Source organism: Carassius carassius, chromosome 42 (genome assembly GCF_963082965.1).
Source record: "Carassius carassius chromosome 42, fCarCar2.1, whole genome shotgun sequence".
NCBI classification, from domain to species: domain Eukaryota; kingdom Metazoa; phylum Chordata; class Actinopteri; order Cypriniformes; family Cyprinidae; genus Carassius; species Carassius carassius.
The window spans coordinates 23,994,805-24,017,543 of NC_081796.1; the positions used below are offsets into that span (position 1 = coordinate 23,994,805).

The 22,739-nt window shown below is 34.0% G+C and overlaps 1 protein-coding gene across 1 annotated transcript; it reads left to right on the plus strand.

Annotated features, from left to right (window-relative positions):
- The first annotated feature begins 3,723 nt into the window (after window positions 1–3,723).
- On the plus strand, window positions 3,724–19,319 carry LOC132124277 (protein-L-isoaspartate O-methyltransferase domain-containing protein 1-like). The gene is made up of 7 exons (XM_059535225.1): window positions 3,724–3,967; window positions 12,683–12,783; window positions 12,859–13,178; window positions 14,328–14,430; window positions 16,064–16,235; window positions 17,554–17,677; window positions 18,745–19,319. The coding sequence occupies exons 3-7, from the start codon at window positions 12,872–12,874 to the stop codon at window positions 19,110–19,112; spliced, it is 1,074 nt and encodes a 357-aa protein (XP_059391208.1). The 5' UTR covers window positions 3,724–3,967; window positions 12,683–12,783; window positions 12,859–12,871; the 3' UTR covers window positions 19,113–19,319.
- The last annotated feature ends 3,420 nt before the right edge of the window (window positions 19,320–22,739 follow it).

Here is a 22,739-nt window from a genome sequence, read left to right on the forward strand (position 1 = left end):
TGATTCTGTTATTTAGTGTTTATTTTGAGCGGGTCACAAATGCATGATCATTGCAGGTTAATTAAAACATTAGTTTTAACTTAGTTTTACGTTGTCCATTGATGATGTCAAAATGTTTTAGTTTTTGCAGGTCATTCAGAGGGAATAAAACATTATATGATCTGACCAAATGAGCATAATGAATTGTATTCTCAATAAAACAAATCATTTTTTTTATCCTAAATCCTAGATTAATTCTGTTTAAATTATTTGTAATTCTTAATTTTTTTTAATTTATAAACCACAGATTGTTTGCTCAGGAAGTTTTGTGAGGAATATTTATTTTTTCCTTTTTGTATTTGATGTTTTGTAATGTGATATGGATTTTTTTGTGTAAAAAAAAAAAAATACTGTAATGCACTGTACTGTAAATGATTTTTTTTTTTTCAGTTCAAGTAGTTTGTATATCAGGATTTCCTTACACTTTTAAAGTTTCATAAGCAGTACTGCGCTGTACAGTGTGTGTATGGTAGAAATAAACTATTGAAATGATCTGCATATCACTTATTGTACAGTTGCTCATTTTAAAGTCCTATAAAATAATACAATTTATATTAAAGCTTTTTTTTAAATATTGACATATCTATATGCAGAGTTCATTTGGCATATATGTCTTTGAAAATATTTTAATTACCATTCACATTTTAGGTTCAAACTGATATAATTAATATATATAATTTGTGTGTGTGTGTGTGTGTGTGTGTGTGTGTGTGTGTGTGTAATTTTTACACAATTGGTGGTTTCACATGGTCACTACGTTTTTTTCTTCCTCAATTTGTATACTATTTTTCTTCACTATTTCATTTTAAATACTTGTTGTGATGTGAAAATTATAAAATATATAAAAAATATATAAATATATAAAATTATTAATATACTATAGCCTTCATATGTAATTAATAAAAGTGCAAAAATATACTGTAGAAATTGGAAAAAGAATTCTGAGATCTTCATGAAATCATAAGGAAACACTTTTGATGTGTTTTTAATTGATTTTAATTTATTTTTTATTGCAAGACAACAGAAATAAAAATACAAAATAGCACTGCATTGACATACAATGAAAAAAAGACAGGAAAATCATTCTTTAAGTATAATGTCAAAGATCCAAACCAAATCCAGAATCCTAAAAATGACTTATTTTGCAAATCAAATTTAAACGTTTCTGACTAATCAACATTAGTTTAACACTCAACTTTTCACTCAGTTCATTTTAAGTGCTTAGAACAAAGATAGAAAAAACATTTTTAAAAGTAGCCCATATAAAGGCTATTCCAAATTCGTTTTTAATTCATAAAAAATCACCGTCGAAACTAGAAAAAGAAATGTCTGAAAAGGTAGAATCTCCATGAAATTATTACAAAAAAATCTACCGAAGATTCTGAAACGTTGCTCTCGACACGTTCTAAAACGAACACAGCAATATATTCCAAAACAGTTCTCACGTTCACCAACAGATGGCGCATGGATGCAAATTTGAGGGACCGACGGTGTCTGGCCTTTATTCCTGGACTCAGGTGTATTAAATAAGAGAAACACTTTAAAATGTGCAGAGTGGTCGCTCCAAATCAACAGGATTGAAAACCACTGCAGTAAGTATCAAAAAGGGACACTGATTTCTGTTTTAGTGACTGCAAAACAAATAAACAGTAAGTTTTAACCATATTGACTGGTTAAATCACTAAACAATGAGGCCATTTAAGTGATTTTCCCACTATTTCCTCCTCAGACACCTCATGTGACACTGCAGCACTGATATGAAATCTGCGCCGTGTAAATACGGTGTTCGGTTTGTTACCCTTTGTAATTATCTTTTTATAATTAACAGAGTAATTTATCCTTGCTTTTGATGAGTTGATGCTGATGCAAATTACATCTAATTATCTTAAATGAGCCACAGCTTTCCTGTTACACGTCAGATAGAAACAAATCCAACAATTATTAAACGGTCCATGACAGACGTGCACAGCAGACATGTCTGATTTGTGCTGATTCACCTCAATCCCCAGGAAATGTCACAGTGGGAAATGCTAACATGCCACGCTTATGGCAATTCACAGAAATCTCAGGAAAATCTGAGAAAAAAAAACAATGCACAATATTTTGGTACATTTTATTTGACATAAAGTGGTGTTTTTATCTTAACTGAGTTTATCTTTAGGTCTATCTGATAGGAACCACTGATTTCTATACACAGAGACACCTGAAACTTCACTTGATGATATATAAAGCTAATTATTTCTACAGTCTAACCATAAATCTTTAAACCTTACCACGTAAAATTTAAAAAGCTTAAATTAAAAAACACACACAACCAGACATTATAGTTTATTATAGTAAATAAAAAATGTTTTATTATTGTATTAATATATAAAAAAGTAAAATAAATTATTACATGCATATAATACATTTTACACACATTTTATTATTTTATATTCTATTTATTATAGTATTTATTATATTAATTATATATATCAAATATTTAATGTAATAAATTATTAATAATAAAATAAATTATTATATTACATTGTATATTACATTAAGTATCTGTCATATACACACATAATAGTTTATTATATAAATAACATTTATACATATATACAATAATATATTTTTAAATATCAAAAAATATTATTCAGTACAATAAATTATTTATATTTATTAAACTAAAAAAAAGTCATATTTATCCCTTAAACTATAGATACACTTCTGCTTTCTTACACACACACAAACAACACATTAAATTGAAATATAAGCAAATAGCTTTATACAGAATTTGCATCTAATTCCTTGTGTCTTTTCTGATCTACATATGCATTGTATGAGGGAAAAGTGAGCTATACATTTTAGGGTTAAAGGGGAATTTATATAACCCTTCCTGGCTTTGAGAACATTTTACCCATAATTCTACAATAGATGAAATCCAGATGTATGAATGGACACTTATTAATTTTCATAATGATAATTTCCAAGTAGAGTTGGACTAGATGAATATTACAGGGTCATGAGGGGTCAGCAGGGTAAGGTGGCCTATGGAAAAATAAAAAGATGTATTTTTTTATTTTTTTATTTCAATTCACGTCCCACCTTCCTAATCGTTATTTGCTACGCTAGCTACGTTAATATGACCGACTCCTAAACTGTCCAATAGTTGAGCGCCTTTGTAGCCTACTAGCCAATCCTGGCTCAGGAGGCGGGGCGTGTGTGATACAGGTGGGGTGAAACAACCGCTGTCCACAGCCGATTAAAACAGAAGAACCGGGCGAAATAGAATTTAGACGATGGTGTGTGGCGTAGTGGCCTAAACATAATTAATACAATTAATATTTTACCTATTTAATATTCTCGCTCATTTTTTACAGTGTCCAGACCGCTATTGAACATGCGCATGACCGGTTTGTCACGTGGCAAGTGCTACTTTTATCAGCGTTGGATTAGCTGGACTAATCGAATTCTTTTGAGATGAATTGTTTGGTGAATGCAATTTAGTCCTTTTTTATATAAATGCATTAAATGTATTTTTAAACCTAACTCAAAAACAAACCCTTAGTATGAATAGATTCAAAGAATTGTAGTTTTACATTTACAGATTCCTCTTATATAGCATTAATCGAATTTATATTTGAATGCAGCTCAATGGGAGTTTCGCTTTTTGGGCCTCGAGAAGCCTCCTGGAGGACTGTAATAAGAACCAGTTATTAGCCAGCTCCATGTGCAGTCTGGTGTCCGCAGCCTCGTTTCTGTGAACCATGTGACGTGTGTTTACATCCTTTCAGCTGTTCCTCAAGAAAAACAGCGCTGGGTCTTCAACGCTACGAAAATCTATACATCTCACAACAACAACAGTGCGCTCAAAAACACAAGTCTGATGTGCATCCAGTGTGTTTAGCTCATGCAAACCCCGAGACTGATTCATGGCTTTACTAAGGTCAGTGAACATTGTTATTCCGCGGAGATGATGCCGACATTTTTGTTTTGTTGCTTTGCGTTGATCTGAGCAAGCCGAGGAAGATGTGCATGTGGCAGACATTTAAATGCAAACCTACTAACTTGGTTTAAAGCACGCGGAAAAGGCCGAAATGGCTGTTTTGAAGCATGCACATTGTGTTATTGTCTATTAAGTGGTTTGCTGTGCCAGGTCAAACACAATGCCAACGATTTACTGGTTTTCCCAGTCCTGCATTGCTTAAATGTCATCTAACATCATGGGTTTCTTTAGAAACCGAACCACTAGAGTTTTTTTTAATTTCTGTCTCTCCCATCTTATTTTAATCTGAATTACAGAATGGTTCAGAAATTTAAATATGTTTTAACCAGATGCTGCAAGTTAACCAATACTTAGCATATGAGAAAAATAATAACAATAGCAGTGTAACAACTGGCTCTGAAGATGTTTTGTTTAGATTTTTTATCGTTTATTACACCGCACTCATAATAGCAAAGACTAGATGCACGACTCATCGGGTATATTTGTTTATAAATATTTTAAATTTCTAACTTTATTGCATAACCCTATTAACCCTCTGGGCTTCTTCGTAAATGGGTCACACTTAGCTTCCTCCCGCCCGAAAACGGGCGAAGCCTTAAAATTGTACTTTACTTTTTCCCAGGATAACCAATCAAATATATTTTTGTTCTATAATGTTTTCTGATTATTATTTAGAATTTTTAGATTTTTTTATGATACTTTGCATTAATTATATAATTTTTATGAGCTATTTTTTCCATTAGAATTAATATATCATTTTTTTTTTATATTTATTTAAAAAAAAAAAAAATTCAATAAATGCAGCATTTCACATCAAAATAGAGTGCCAGCCTAAAAAAAAAAATGTTCCAGGAGAAGAACTTCATCTAGTGGCTTTAAAAAATAGCCACTTTTGTGTAATGTCCTGTACCAGCCTGTAGGCTGTCTATAGCTTCCTATATATCCTATGTAGAAAGGCTATTTGATTCCTTTTGTTGTTTTAGACATGATTTCTCTATCTTATTCGTTTTTTTTTATTTAGATATACATTTAGATATTCTAAAAGATGATTACTTTATTTTCTTAACAAAAATGTTTAGATAAGTATCAGGTTTTGCATTATGATTACAATCAAACTATAGCATTTGGTTAGAAAGGGAACACAATGTGTGTGTGTGTGTGTGTGTGTGTGTGTATGTGTTAGTGAATGTGTGTGTGTGTGTGTGTGTGTGTGTGTGTGTTGCATTTGAGCGAGAGTCTCTTTTTGTATTTTTTATTTATTTATTTTTGCATATTCTCAAAATTTGCTGTTGCAGTCTTACCAGTCTCTCTCTTTCTCTCTCTCTCTCTCTCTCTCTCTCTCTCTCTCTTTCTCTCTCTCTCTCTCTCTCTCTCTCTCTCTCTCTCTCTCTCTCTGTGTGTGTGTGTGTGCATTTGAGCAAGTTTTTTTTTTCATTTATTGATTTTATGTGGAATATTCTGCAAATTTGCTGTTGCAGTCGCCAGTTTATCTGTGTATGTGTATGTGTGTGTGTGTTTGTGTGCGTGGGTGCGTGGGTGTGTGTGTGTGGGGGGGGGGTCTTATTTGCACTCTTGATGTTCTAGAGTGTCACCCCTTCATTGCTGTACACTTTTTTTCAGCACAGTTGCTGATCTGTAGCTTGTACCACCAAAAGTTTCTCTGAGTTTTCCTATTTTTTCGTATTTCCCATTCATTTCCTATGTCGCCCGTTTTCGGGCGGGAGGAAGCTAAGTGTGACTTTTTTTTTACGACCCTTTAACATATCAGAATCATCTCCTTGATTTTTTTGTGTGTTCATATAGGTAATACAACAAAAGTCACCAAGTTTCATACCCATCCGATGAAGCAAAAAAATTAAACATTTCAAAACGTTCAAGTTTTCGCCCGTTTTCGGGCAAAGAAGCTCAGAGGGTTAATTAGATATGTGGAGTTGTTGAATAAATGCATGCAAGTCCTGCTTGAGAGATTATGGCGGATATGAACACGCGAAATGCTTACATTTTCTCTCTCTCATTTTATTTTTATTTGACTACCACATTTTATTGTCTCGGATATAACATATAGATGTAATTATTAACACTGCACACGTCGCTTAACTCAGTTTTGTTTTCACGCAGTGCAGATATGTGCTTTATAAGTCCTTTAACTCGACTGCGTCGTAAACTGTAGATCTGTATGTATTTAAACAAATGACAGAAAGCATCGCAAATACGGGTTTTCTGTTCACTATCGACGAACACATCAGCCAGAATGCGAAATTTATTATTATATAGTGTTTTGTTTTCATATTTGTTTAGATATTTGTGTCGTTGTGATGTTATGGCAAGCTGTTTTAACACTTATTCCATTCAAACTAGCTATTTTTTGTTACTATCTATATTTCACGAATTCTGAGTATTGGTCACCATATTTTAAGTTTTACAATAACTGCTCATTAAATACATTTATTAATGAAGACTGCTAGCAGGCCACATATTTTTTGCTGTTTAGCACAACACAATTCCTTTTTATTTGCCATTGAGCTCTATTTACAGAATGAAATGGCTACTTTATAGTACAATAAAAAATCTTACCAATCCGAATACACACATTTGTTAGCTCTCAGTCACCAAGAATATTGAATCCAGTCGGGCTGAACTTCGGTCTCCTCCACAATGTTGGTCTTGATATCCAAACCGTCAACAGAAAGTGAATTATTCTAAAAATTCTTCCATTCTACTATTGTAAAATAATTTAACACAGTATTGTATAATCTCATTTGCGTCTTTCTCTGTGCTTAGTCTTGGTTCATCTGATCAGCTCAAATGTTACCAAACTCCTTCAACCTCCCATGAAACCTTGATATGTAAGCATTCCTCCTTATCTCTAACTTGTGAAGACACAATCAGAAGATTAAACCGCAAGAGCAAGCATTGCAAGAGCATGGAAAATTATCAGTAATATTATTTAAAGAGTAACTAAACCCTAAACCAACTTTTTTTAGTTAAAGATCTATAAGAATGGGGCTTTATTAGTGCTGTTCATTGATTCGAGTAACTTTTTTGACATATGAGTATAAAGTGTTTTAATTCTACAATATATGGTGTAAAAACGTGTGAGTGCTGCCCTCTTCAGGTTGAACGGTGGCTATTGCAGTTGATTTTTCCTATTGGATGTTGCGGTGGCAAGTGACGTAAGCGGTGGCAGGTGACGTAAGCAGTTTCCAGCTCACCACGCCCCTTGGTACGAGCTACCACGCCCTTGGCAGTATAAAACCATCAAAATCACTGTAGTGAGTCAGGAGCTGGAATTGCGAGTATTGGTAACGAGTCAAGGATAGACTATTATAGCATCTATTTAGCATAGCAATTATATAGTTATTTAGATCTTCAAGTTAGCGTAGATTTATCTGTATTTAGTACAGTGGTCAGGATGGTACGGAGGTGTGTTGCTAGTTGTGACAGCACTGCTGGACTGCATAGTTTACCAGCAGACTTTAAAATTAGGAGCCAGTGGTTGCATGCACTTGGGCTGGAAGACCGCAAGTTCCCGCCTAGAGCTCGAGTGTGCAAACTGCATTTTACACGGGATTGCTTCTCCAACGCAATGGAGGTGGAAATGGGCTTGTCCATACAGCTCGCGCTGAAAAGCGACGCGGTGCGGGAGTTAAGACCGCAGTTTGAGCCAGCGGCTGGAATTAATATGAACAGACACCTCGACACCCTCCACTTCAGGTGAAAGTGGGGGAGAAAAGTCCTCTACTTCAAATGATCGCTCTGTTGCAAAGCTACTTGCGTCACTACAGTCACTGTCCATTTTAGCGTCTCTGACAGCAGCTGTCAATCAATCCGTCACTGCGAGTCTTAGGATCACGCCGCGCTCGCTCAGCCCCGCACTAGGTTCGTCCCCTCTATCTCCGCTGTGATCTGCCCACTTTTCAGCATTTTTCAAATATTGTCAGTGGGTGGAGTCAGGCTCTGAGCAGGGGTTTAGTTACACTTTAATCAATATTAATGACAATGAAATGATGGAATAAAATAAAAACAACAAATGTGTGTTTGCTCTCTTGAAGCTATACACACACAGGTTGCCCTTTATAATGCAAATCTTTCACACTATAGAGTCTTGACTAGTGTCTATTTGTTTGCTACTAGGAAAACTGGAATAAATATTAGTAACTATTTGAATAGTTATAATAATATAGTTTTAAATAAGTATATATAACAAAACTATATACTACTAAGTTTTAAGGAATACATATTAATATTAGGGCTGGGGAAGTTAACGCATTAATTGATTAATGCCGACAATTATTTTATTGCATATTGACGCAGTTTTTTATTATTATGAAAGTCTCTTGTTCACTGGCTCTGAATACACATACAGACAAACCATGTGTCACAGGAGGGGTGGGATGTTGATCAGTACTGGCTTGGGATGGGCGTCATCACACGTCTCAATCAATGAGAGCATTCGAGGTGGGCCTAAGACTGCAGCAGTGCTCCTCCACATGAATGCTCCCGATTAAATCATTTGGACTAAGCATCAGCATTCACAAATCACTGTTGCGTGCTCGTAATCAAGACTTCATAAGTGGGAAATAGGAAGCTTCCGATAGCACGTGAAGGCAGTGGAGTGCATCATTTTGTTAACTTTGTGGTTTATTATTTTTGAACCGTTTCGGATGCAGTAACACACAGCCCTCTCACAATATATTGCTTTACAGATCTATCACTTTAGCCGCTCCGAAATGTTCATGCAGTCATGCTGCACACGTGCTCCGCTCACACTACATGGGTACCATGCTCTGACCCACTTCTTCCAACCGAGCCAGGGATGGCTAAACAAACACACGAAGTGATCACACTAGTCAAACGAACCGTGCTTTGGTGGTCAAAACAACATTAATATTATAAGTTTGTTTAGTTGAAATTTACAATAAATATTTGAACTGCTACTATGTAAAAGGAATACTGCTGTAAAAAACACCTTATTTGTTTAAAGTGTTTGCAAACCAAATGTTACAGTATTGCACTTTTGTTCATATAGCAGTACTTTTAAATGAAAAAAATACACAATACATTACTTTTGAATGCATTATTGAACTTTGTGCATAACAATGCAGTTTAATCACTATTAATCGCAGACGATCATGTGATTAATCGCGATAAAAAAAAGTTATTGTTGCCCAGCACTTATTAATAGCTATATTTCGCCACCTGTAACTTGACTTTAACTTGCACTTAAAATTATGTCAGTTATTATCCTTATCCTTATTATTATTATTCTTTGAATCTCACAATCATGTAGGTCATTTTTTCACCACAAAATGTGCCCTGCAGGTCGGGTCATGCTTTATTGGTGTGTTGGGTTTCTCTCTGTGATGACACAGTTCTTCTTATTGAGGCCTGGAATAAATCCACTGAGAGCTTGTGGCTTCCGCTTTCTCTGGGTCAGACAAACGGTTCAGGAGTCAACATGAGGCCATCAGCTCCCATTTAAAATATAGACTATTTACACACATTACAGACTATTTATTGCCCAGATATTATTTGAAGTGAACTGGATGATAATATCACTGAATCAATGATGAACTGACTTTAACTGTTTACTATTCTCCTCTTGCATTATCAACACTATTTTCCTGTTTAATCTGTATTGTTTAAAAGCACTATATAAATAAAGATGAATTGACTTGACACATGTGCTGATGAAACACAACAGCCTGAGGACAGCTGTATATTATAATGGTAGCTGACATGAAGTTTCAGTTTTTTTCAGAAATCATGAAGACTATGTAAATCAGAAAAAGTAGGCCTACTTAAATTTAGGTTTTATATTCACTTGAAAAGTACAGAGGAATTGTAAACAGATTAGCTCTGGCTGACCATCAGCATTCTGTAATGGTGATGCAATTCTGCAACCAGCAAGTTTAAACATGTTAATGATGGATCAGCTCAGCTTTATAACAAACTGTTCCAGTATTAACTCCATAACAATCCAGCAGTTACTCAACTAAGCTACAAAACCAGTTAGCGATGAAATAAAAACCAGCATCCTATTTTTATATCCAGAATCGATGGCTTTATTAGTTTGTAGTGTCTGTTCTAAAGAATGAGCGCTCATGTGATATGTGCTGTTCTCTTTTGTAAGTTGTATACTGATGTGCAAAGAGTCTCTGTAGGGTTGCAATCAGGTCTTGTACAAAACAGAGTAGGAGGTTTGACCCAGATCCCTCCCTGCAGTATTTTTAGTGCAGGAGACTGAAAGGGCAGCGTTACTGGAAACGGCTGAAAAGGAAGACAAATGCAGAACAAAAAGAACAAGGAAATAATAGGGATGTAGACATAAATAAAGACATTTAAAACCATGTTTTGTGGCTTTTGATTAATGTCTGTTAGTGTTTAGGCCAGCAAAATAGGGACAAAATTAATTTTAATTAAAAATGTGCTTTTACAGTGTACAGTCTTTCTAGAGACGAAATACTGATGACATCATGTTGCACTCATGGGCGTGTCCACATTTTTTGTCCAATCAAACTTGATTAGTTGGATCAGGTGTGTTTGATTAGGGTTGAATCTAAACTCTGCAAGGCTTGACACCCCTGCTCTAGAATGTATGGAGACTTTCATAAATACTAGAAAAACTTTAAAAAAATACTAGAAAAACTAGTGCATCATACTAGGTACACCACTGGTCAAAAGTTTGGGATAATTAAGATGTTTTAATGTTTTTGAAATAAGTCCCTTATATGCTCACCAAGACTGCATAAAAAAAAAAAAAAAAAAAAATCAGTACAAACAGTAAAATTGTAAGATCTTATTTAAATGTTTAAAATGATGATCTTCTATTTGTTTATATTGGGCTGCTTAATATTTTTTTTATGGAAAACATAGATCATTTGTTTTTTTAGGATTATTTGATGAATAGAAAGTGCAAAAGAACAGCATTTATTTAAAACAAGTTTTGCAACATTATAAATGTCCTTACTGTCATTTTTTTATTAATTTAAGAAATCCTTGCTGAATAGCAGATTAAATAGTAATAATATATTTTTAACTATATTTTTGATCAAATGAATGCAGCCTGTGAGAATAAAAGACATTAAAAATTATTAAAATGTAAAAAAAAATTAATTATTCAGATTTTTTGCATAGGCGGAGTACTTTTGAAAAATGATCTTGTTTACATGTGAAAGTCTCTGGGTTTTCATGCAAATCTGCAAATTTGACGTGCAAATGTCACTTTGGGGGCTCTGGAAGAATGAGAACAACTCCTCCTAATCCTAGCTGTTTCTGACTAGTTGCAAGTAGAACATCATGATTTATTGGTCATAAACCAAAGCCTGTTTGCTTTTAAAACGATGTAAAATACATATTTAAAAAAGTGATGAGCTTTTCGATTTCAACAGGAAGTATGTCGACACAGAAAATGAAACCAATTTAATTGGTTCATTTTTAGATGGATGCTTCTTTGCAGAGCCGTCCGTAATTGGAGTGGAGAATGGAGACATTTCGATGTACAGTAATTGGGCTTTTCTTAAACTCACTGAACCATTGTTAAGTAAATAAGCCTCATGTTTGTTTGTTTAAATCCATATCTAGTTCAGGTCCATGAAAATCCTTGAGGTTAAAGCACGTAGCTTAACTCAATTACCAAACCAAATGTCCTGTCTGCAGCCCAAAGCCCACTTCAGAAAAAAGCCTGTTCAGTTGTTAAGTGCATAACATTTCTAGGAAGCAGACGTTCAGATGTCCTGATTAAATACTGATATTTAGCTTTTTCCATTTATTATATTATCACTTGAGACATTTAGCAAGACTTCAGGCTTAGACGTCTGCTGCTTTATGCACGATTAAAGCTGGTTACATCAGGCAGGTAACATCAATAGTAATTGAGTCATATCGAAGTAATTTATCTTTTATTTACATTACTATTATTATTCTTGCTCATATTTATGTTTAGAGATTACAATAGTTTTAAGCCATAAACACACACACACTCACACACACACACACACACACACAAGATTAACTGCGATTAATCCAAAATATGTATTTATTTGCGTAATATATGTGTGTGTACTGTGTATTATTATTATGTATATATAAATACACACACATGCATGTATATATTTCAGAAAAATATGCTATCTTTATATATTAAATATATTTATATATAATCTAAATGTCATGAATGTAAATATATAAATTAAAATACAAGTAAATATTTTCAAAGTATGCACTGTATGTGTCTTTATAATACACATAATTAATATACACAGGACACACACATGTATTATGCAAACAACATTTTTTTTATTTTGGATGTGATTAATCACGATTAATCATTTGAAAGCACTTATAGGAACTTAAAACTCTTTAAAGAAATCTCACATACCGCATTACCTTTTTTTTTTAACTTTGCGTCAGTGCTTTGTCTAAATGATTGTTTTGCCATTTTGTTTTAATAAGGCTCAGACTTGTGCCCTCAGTTGCTTTCTGCAATATTAAAGCCGCTTGCATCAGGCAGGTAACATCAGGTACATGTAACACCTAGCTGAAGAATCAAAGCCGGCGGGTATCAGGTGGCTCCTGTTGTCAGGAGAGAACGGTAAACTGAAGTGTGTGAAAGCTAGAGATCTAAACCGTCACCTTTTGTTTTTCAATCCTCAGATCTTGCTGTAGCTGAGAATGGTCTGAGGTGATTTGTGTGGGACACAGGCGTCACGACTGGGCATCCCTGCGGAGAATCGCTCCAGCACTTTCATCTGGATGTGAGGACCGGTCTAGTTATCCGTCTCTCACCTCCTCTGCATTTTTTTTTCTTGATTTGTTTCTTTTCTCGTTAGCTGTGAGGGGATCATGGGGGGAGCAGTCAGCGCTGGCGAGGACAACGATGATTTGATAGACAACCTGAAGGAAGCACAGTACATCCGCACAGACCGCGTGGAGCAGGCCTTTAGGGCCATAGACCGTGGAGATTATTACCTGGACCGCTACAGAGACAATGCCTACAAGGATCTGGCATGGAAGCACGGGAATATACACCTGTCAGCGCCGTGTATCTACTCTGAGGTGATGGAAGCCCTGAAACTCCAGCAGGGTTTGTCTTTCCTGAACCTCGGCAGCGGCACGGGATACCTGAGCACCATGGTGGGCCTGATCATAGGTGAGAACCACTCTGATCACATATAAAGGAAACAGCAGATATTGAAGATGCAATTGATTTATATTGTTTATTCTAATTATTGTTTAAAAAATGTATCAAAAGTAAAACAGAAAATTATTAGAAGAAGAAATAAGAAATTTGCACTCAAAAAATTCTGAGTATTTTCGGACCAATCGGAGGTTTGCATTTTACATGCAATTTATTTCATTTAAGTTGCATAAATCAGCTTTTTGGCCATCCACCTCTTGTCAAGTGAGTCCAGAGGAATCGTTTTTTTACTTAGTTTTTTGTTTGAACATTGTACCTAAAAGTCACTCCACATTTAAATCATAATTAGGTAATAACTCTTTATTTGCATTACTGTTATTATTATTATTGGTACATTTTAGGAATTTAAACAAACATACATTTTAGCACTGCATACATGAAGGACTGAAATCATGCAACATATAGATTAACGATGTGATATTACTCTTCTAAGTTATCAAAGTTATGATTTCTAGTTAGAGGAACATAAACATAATAGTTACAGAATCCCATATATTACATGAACATTTACAGTTTAGGGTCGGTAATGTTTTGAAAGAGGTCTCTCATGCTCACCAAGGCTGCATTTACTTGTAAATAATATACAGTAGTAAAATATTATTACAATTTAAAATAACTGTTTTCTGTTAAATGTTTTTAAAATGTAATTTATTCCTGTGATGCGCAGCTGAATTTTCAGTATCATTACTCCAGTCTGCAGAGTCGCATGATCTTCAGAAATCATTCTGATATGATCCGATGCTCAAGAAACACTTCTTATTATTATCAATGTTGAAAACGGTTGTGCTGCTTTATATATTTTTTGTGGAATCCATAATACATGTTTTATATGATTCTTTGATAAACAAAGTTCAATGAACAGCATTACTTACTGTCACTTTTAACCAATTTAATGCATCCTTAGTTATTGAAAATATTAATTTCTTTCAAAAACTATGCAAGAGACTGCATAGTAAAAGACTGGCAATTTTTGTACCCTTTTTCTCCAGAATCTTCAAGTTTTCAATCAATTTCAGTGTAATATCTTGGCATTTGACTGAAAATAAAAGTGTAGTATTATATCAGTGATTCTTTATTATTATAATTATTATTATTTTGCAGGTCCGTTTGGAGTCAATCATGGTGTTGAGCTACACAAGGATGTGGTGGAATATGCAAAAGAAAGACTTGATGAATTCATTAAAAACAGCGACAGCTTCGACAGGCATGTTCAACTCTTTTACATTCTTTCTCTAGATTTAAGTGCAAGTAAATAATCTATTTAAAAAAAGAGCTGTTTTTTTACACTCTAGATATAGAAATTGCTTGAAAGCATTTGTTTTAACTAGCAGCCGCCTCCAGGAAGGCAAACTGAGTTTGGAAAGAGCAACATGAGTCCTACCGCAGTTTTGTGGTTAACTTCAGAGATGGTTTTGATTCAAACTGAGTTACTCAGCCCTGCCCATTAATCTGCACAGAGAATGCATTAGCTAACCCTAAAGCACAGTCTCAGTGAATAAATACTTCAAGCGGCCGTCAGCACTGAGCGATTCGCACACCTGTGGGAACACCTGTCACAGCCAGAACCGCTAGCTCAACTGTCCACTTCAGCATTGAACACGCAACCGGCTTTCCCTGAACACCCTCCCCGGCATTCGCCACTTTCAAACATCTGTTTTCGTCATGCACCAGAGCGAGCAGTGTTACTGAGGTCAGGAGAGAGCCGTAATGATGTATCAGACAAAGCACTGACACTATTAAACAAGCCATAAAAGCGTGTTTCATAACAGAAGGCCATGTGACATAAGGTTGCTTAATCAATGTAGTTGAGCTCTGGGAGCTCGATATCTGTTACACGTCTTTTCGAGTCTATGACTACTCAATAAAACTGCTGCTAAGCAAAGAGAAACACATATGGACTAATGCTAATAATATGCTCACTATCACATTTCTCTTGGCATTATATCAGTTCTCTACCAGTTAAATAAGGAAATGGCTTTTATTCATTCATAAAAATAGATTTGTACATTTTCTGAAGGAAATGCGAATTTACTTGTGCATAATGCTAGGCTGTTGTCGGCACATTACTGTTTGGTTGCTCTGTGGTTCTTTCATTGTCACATTAATGATAACTTAAAATTATATAGCTTGTTGAAAAGAGGTGTGCTATTTCTTAGTGATTTGAAAAACAATTTTTTGCCTGGCTGACAATAAATCTTGCAAAACACCTGCATCTAGAGGCCAGAATATTGTAGAGATACAAGGTGGACTCTTTTATTAAAGTAATATTCTTTTATGTTAAAAATTTATTATATTATAATTTTTATCAAAATTATAATTTTTATTAAAAAATGCACTATTTTTAAATACAATACTGTTAATCTATTTTTTCCTTTCTATTTAAAAAGCTACTCTGTTAAAATTCAATAATTGTACACTTTTAATATAATTTTTTTTAAATTCAGAAAGTTACTATCATTTCATTGCATTCAAATGCATTTATTATGAACTTGTTTTAAATTAAAGAGAGTACAGTTCTTGAAATTTCTTGGAATCACAAGAATAATTGTGGCTAATTCAGTTAATATATTGAAACTCACTGATAAAAAAAAAATGAAAACAAGCAGTTTTATTAAAACTACAGCAGAACTCTAGCACAATCGGCTTGTTTTCATTTTTTTATTAACAGAAACTATTAATATTGTAAAATAGTGTGCTGTGACTTCAAGTCAAAGAAACCACATAGTAGCACTCTAACTGGAACATGATTTATGAAAGCAGACTGTAATATGTAGAAATTGTGGTGTAGATGTTTTAGAAATGGCTATCAGTGTTATACAGTAAACGTGTCCTCTCAGGTTTGAGTTCTGCGAACCACACTTTGTGGTGGGGAATTGTCTGGAGATTTCCTCAGACAGTCACCAGTACGACCGCATCTACTGCGGCGCTGGAGTTCAGAAGGACCACGAGAACTACATGAAGATCCTGCTGAAAGTCGGAGGAATTTTGGTCATGCCGATAGAAGATCAGGTAAAACAGTGGGTGATACATACAGGGGCTCTGAAATCACTTACTAATATCAGTAGATAACGAAATGAACCCTAATGTCTGCATGTTTCAAATGCTGCAGGGTCTTTTTTAAGCACTCATTTACTTTTCTTAATCTTTTTTGCTTAATGTTTTTTTAATTCCCTGGCATTTGGTGATTAAAAAAAACAACAAAAAAACAAATTGTGGATGTATTATGTCAGTTCTTTATGGAAGCCCGTTTCTGCCACTAAATAAAAAAATAAACAAGATAATTGTTTGATATACACTCGCAGTTCTTTTGTCTTTTTTTTTTCAGTTCTGACTTTAGAACTCACAATTGCGTGTTAAAGTCATAATTACAAAGTAAAAAGTCGCAATTAACTTGTTTTTTTATTCTGTGACTGAAACGGGTTTCCATAGTTTTTTTTCAGGTTCACACCAGTGTTGTTACGGTTAACTAAAACCATTAAAAAAAATGTTGTTAACTGAAATAAAGATGAAATAAGATATACAAAATAGATGAAAACTCAAACTTAGAATACACAAATTAATATTTGAAATGTTCCCTTGGCAGCTAACGGAAATAAAATAAGTTGAAGTACTAAAATTGTACAACTGAAGAAAAAAAAATCTAAACTAATAAAAAAATGACAAAATAAACAATTAAAATGTAAAATATGAAAAATTAATTTATATGGTTATAATATTAATAAATATTATAACTGTATATTAATAATACTAAAATAACACCTGTTCACACGTGTACTAGCAGAGTAAGCACAGTTCATCACATAAAATATCAACATGTTCCACTAATGACAAACAAACACAACGTCACAGTAATTTCTGTCTTCATTTTATACTTTATCATTTCAAGCCAAATGCCTTTTTTGTGAAATATTCTGCTTGACAAGTGTCCTTAATAATAAATGCCACTTCGGTCATGTTTAAGTGTATCTGTTATATTCAAATCAATTTGGTGTAGTAGAAATTGGCATTTAAATTCTACAAACGTCAGTCGAGTAGAATGATCTTTTGAAAGCCTTGACAAACCTATAGTAAATACAACTGCTTAAAAAATTGCAAAGTGCATCTTTTATTACCGGTACTCAATTTTGGCATCTAAGAAGTTATCATAATGAAACGATTGTTAAAAACGTCATGAATGCAATATTTATACTCCTATATAAATGCATGGTATTGTAGAACAGTATATCTGTAGCTTCATGAGCCTGTTGTGCCTCATGTCTTGCATCAAATGTTTGCGCTCGTTTTTAGCGTGGCGTCTCTCTCATTGAGTGTTTGTGTGTTGTCGCAGCTGACTCAGATCACTAGAACCGGTCAGAGCTCCTGGGAGAGTAAGAATATCCTGGCCGTGTCATTTGCTCCTCTTGTTCAGCAGAGCAGGACAGAAGGCTGCAAGCCTGAAGCTGTGGTGCTCCGTGAGTCTCCGCCTCTTTTATGACCTCAAACTTCTCTGGCCAATCAGCTACCACTAGCGTGGTTTACAAAGGGCAATGTTACAGACTGATTCATAGCAGATTTCATTAGCTGATTCATTCAGAACAGTAAACAACACTACAGGCAAAACCTGTAACCGTTTTTTTCACTGGTCAGTCTTGAGATTTTGTGCTTTTTTGCTTCTAAAACATGTTTTCTTTCAGACTAATGGATAGAAAACATCCCAAATACACATTATAAAGTGTTTATTTTATCACACCATAGGTGTCTTTAAAGGCAGTTTCCTCAAAATGGGTTTTTTCTCATGTAGTCAGAAATCTTCACATCAGTAACGCTTGCATAAACAAACTTTACAGTCTTGTATTCTGAAAAAGGATTTTTTCATATTTCATTCATCTGATTTACATTTTATTCTCAAAAACATTGTGATTTTTTTTTCTTCTTCCCTGGCTGTTGAGAGTATTTTCTGATATATGAAGTGATAACTGTTTTTACAGTGGGAATCTGGGAATTGAATTAATGAAGTACACTGTAAAAAAAAAAAAAAGCTTTTAACAATTTTTAAACAAAAAAACGAACTTCAAAATGTTATGATTAATTCAGTGTAACTTGCCATTTTTAGTAATTATTTGTAAATTTATAAATTTCTATGTGAATTTAGTTTTAAAGTAAATAAAGTTCCATTATTTTTCTCAGTCTATAAATCAAATGTTTTTAATTATTTTAACTTATTAATTGTTAAACAAACAACAGAAATCATTTTTTATTACAGTGTGGCTTTATCCAGTATTACGATTTCTGTTCTGGAAATATATCCAAATGAGTGCATATTCCGTTATATTATATTAAAACAACTCAACTCAATTCATCAAACTTTTAATGCACAACAGTTATCTAAAAGTACTGTGAATACTCAGCTGGTGCGGTCTAGTGATATCGATTAGTTTTTACCCATTTGCTCTGTAGTAGTGTCTTGCCTTCAGGTTTAAACTGATTAGTTGTGCACACAAATGAGACCATTAACCTGTATATTCTGTCTGTTCCTCAGCGCTGCTGTCTGTGAGGACTCTTCAAGACCTGGCACGAATCTACATCCGCCGGACCCTCCGAAACCTGACCAACGAGGAGCACCCGGCCCACACGAACACGCAGCGAGCGCCGCAGAAACGCAAACGCAGGCGCTGCCGCCGCCGCATCAACACCTACGTGTTCGTGGGGAACCAGCTGATTCCTCAACCCATGGACAGCGAGGAGGACGAATGCATCGAGGAGGAGAGCAAAGAGGAGGAGCAGGAGAAAGACATTGAGCCCGTCAAATCCGAGGAGCCGCGGGTCAATCATCTGAGAGACAAAATCCTGAGTCTGCCGCTGCCCGAGTCGCTGAAGGCGTACCTACTGTTCTACCGCGAGAAATAACACGCCGCGTTGAAGCATTATTCAACGGTGGTTGTTTCCTTCTCAGACTACTTCTGACCCTTGGTTTTTTTTTTTTGATAATGTAGCATAATTTTATGATTTAAAGCGGTGTTTGCGAGAGACGCTGGATTTGATTGTGCTTGCTGTGTTTGTTCTAATGACTCATAATGTTGTAATATTCACATTTTGATTGTGATTTTTCACTTCAGAGGGCCTTGGGGGTTTAGAAGCTTTGAGCTCACTTTGTTTGTATCGAGAAGAGTTCACTGAATGTGACGTCAGCTCTTTTTCACAGGCTTGTATTGTAAGACCAGCTAAACCAGTAATGACAGTTTTCTTTCTTTTTTTTATTGTAGGGAGATTGTAGGAAGGTTTTTTTTTTTTTGGCCTGCGTTTTGCATTTCTGTTTTTTTTCTAGTCACATTTGTAAGTACTGATATTGATTTGTCTCTTAATAGATGATGTCATTTTTTGCTTGTTCCTTTTGCCTTCGAGTCAACCTGAAGACCTAAAGCTCCACTTTTCTGCTTGCGATCATAAAGAGACGTCACTGTTTGTGTTGGTCTGTAATCGGTGATATCTCACTGTTGTAACAACTTGTTTGCAATATATTGTCCGCATAAAAATCTGTGGCTTAATTTTAGTTCTTCAGTTGTTTGTAGAAGATTTTGTTACACTGAAATGGAATATAATAGAATTTACATCTGTCATTTTTCTCACATTTCCCCAAAAATACACAGAGACGGATTGAGATATTAAAAAGTATGTTTACCCAAAGTATGTTTACATAGCACTCAAAATCTGCAATACCTATCATTTAAAAAAAATGATCAAAAACATATATTTGGATATAAACAGTACCAAATAACAGTACCTGCTGTAATGTTCTAAATAATGTGTACTGTCTCTTTAATTGTTCATTATTCTTTTGGGATGGTTGTGCATCTCTGGTTTGTCCAACAAAAGCCCTCCAGGTCCATTTGACCATTTCATCCTCACAGTGGCTAAAGGATGTCGAAAACCTGTTTAACCACTGAGGGACAGACAAAACCATCAGAAAAGACTTCAAACTGATGCTCAAGTAAACCACACATGATACAAAGAACCAAATATGTATATTGTTCAGCAAATTCAAGTTTGTGTTCTGAGATAAATGTACATATTAGTTGTGCAGTTTTTTCAGGGCAGTACTATAAATATATATATATATATATATACTGTATATATATATATATATAAATGTATTATTATGGCTAAAATGTTTCCATGAAATGTATTTCAATAAATTAGGGTTGGACATTCTTTTTAAAAAGGCGTAGTTATGCCACAGCTATGAACCATGATTTGGTTTAAAAAAAAAAAAAAGATGTAAATGTACATTTGCTAAAATTATTATTTTTTCTTTTTTTTGACTAGCACACAGGCTAAAAAGCCACACAGTTTCTTTGATTTTTCCATGACTTCGAACACCTCGAGTGAATTCCTATCCCCTGTTATTTATGAAATGATGCTGATAGGGAAACTAGAATGTAAAGATAAAAACCAAAATGATTTTTCATATTTTGCCTTACAGGTTAAGGTACAGTATCTCTAATAGATCCACACCAGCACAGTCTAGAAACAATGTTTAGATCTTTTTAAACCGTATTGCACCAGTATTGACTTTAAAACTCATAAAATAGAGAAATACATGTTTTATTGAGGAAGTAGGATGACACATTTAAGTGTAAGATTTTATTAAACAAACCTTAATAGGTTACATATCCCTCCTGAAAATGAAGACAATTTATGACTATTTCCAGTCAACTGAAAATGCTCAAAGTGTTTGCGATATTGAGAGAAGTTTAAGCTCTGAGAACATCTAATAATTTTCTAATAACATTCTTTTTATTATTGCTTATGGACTGTAAACCGGACTGTTTCTCAAGGTAAGAGCAGTTTGTCTGTTGAATTTTCATGAGATCTAATTCCACAGCATGACGTCCTACAGATGCTCAGTCTTCTTAAGTGTATCACTGACTGTAATTTGATGCTTTGTTTCTCAACCATCTTTTCATTAAATATATTTATAGCCAAGCTGGTGTTTGTCAAATGGGTTTTAGTTTTGTATGTGTGTGTGTGTGTGTGTGTATACACATTAAAAAATACAATATATATATATATTTATATAAAACACTATTATTTTTGACTGACAACAATATGCATTATTTTATTTTGACAAAATTAAGTTTTTATGCTTGTTTCATGTCTAAGTCTTTTTACATTTCTGAAAGTACATATGTACGTATATATATATATATATATATATATATATATATATATATAAGTGTAATGTTATTGGGTGATTGAGTAGAAACTAAAGTGTATAAAGCTATTAAAGTAAAAAAAAAATATTTTAGCTTGGACAACAATACAAACAGTAAGGTCACGTTATAAAATCTTTATTAACTATACATCTTTAATAAAACAAACCAGTTTGCTAAAAATAAAATAATTATTTTCAGCCTCTGCTTTTCCAGTCCCACCTTTATCCAAAAATATCCCAGCCTGGGGTAAATCACAAATCTCTCTTTTGCATAGACTAAACGCTTCAAAAATCAGTACAGAAATTAGGGTTATAACCAAAAAAAAATACATTTTGATTTAATGGCACAAAAGTGATTCTCAGTAAAACCACATTTACTATTCCATCCATAGGGTCCTACATTAACTTTGGGGTGGCAGCATGGTGGGCAATAAATGGTTAATATTTTCTAGAATATTACAAAATTTGGGGCGGTGGGCTTGACACTAGCATGAGTTAAATGACAGCATCATAACAGCAGCCTTAAATATGTAGAGAGAAATTTTAAAGTCAACACGAAATCACATAACCCACTTTACTTTCTATATACTGTATATTCAATTATCTTTTGGCAATATCCTTCATATCATCAATCTTAACTAACATTAAAATAAAATGTACTGTGTTAATAGCATAAACCTATAGTACAGAAAAAACAGTCTGGATGACAACAACAAAAAATAAAAGCAAAGTCGAGACTTTTGTTTTCTTTGCAGTAATGTGCACTGATGGATAATGCACAGGAACATTAGTTTTAATAGTAAGACTTTCTTATAAGGTTCCATTAGTTTACATGAATTAACAATGAAAAATAATTCTAAAGCATTTATTACTCTTACTTAATGGTAATTTCAACATTTACTAATTTATTAAAATCAAAAGTTGCGTCTGTCAATGTTTTCTATTATTTAACAAAGATTAATAAACACTGCTACAAAAAAATTGTTCATTGTTAGTTAATTTTCGTTAATGCATTAACTAATGTGACCTTATTGTAAAGTGTTACCACTTTCAGGGTCTGTTTTCATTTCGTGTTGACTTTCAGGGTAAAAGAATGGCATATTTTGTACTTTGCCAAGTTTATGCACTAATACATGTCTCTTATATATTGGCGAAAATAAAATAAAATACAAAATTAAGTCAATCACTCCATTGCTTAGAATGTACGTCGTTCCCTTGAGAAAATTTCATCATACAGTCACTTCATACAATTCCCGTTCATCTTCAACTTTAATAAAGTATCAAAATAGGTCAGATATGAAAATAACACCCACATTCTCCAG

Excerpts from the sequence above, each read along its gene's own strand:
- LOC132124277 (XM_059535225.1), top strand. The coding sequence starts at position 12,872 with ATGGGGGGAGCAGTCAGCGCTGGCGAGGACAACGATGATTTGATAGAC. Across the intron at positions 16,236-17,553 it reads TCATGCCGATAGAAGATCAG|CTGACTCAGATCACTAGAAC; the intron begins GTAAAACAGTGG and ends GTGTTGTCGCAG. Across the intron at positions 17,678-18,744 it reads GCCTGAAGCTGTGGTGCTCC|CGCTGCTGTCTGTGAGGACT; the intron begins GTGAGTCTCCGC and ends TCTGTTCCTCAG.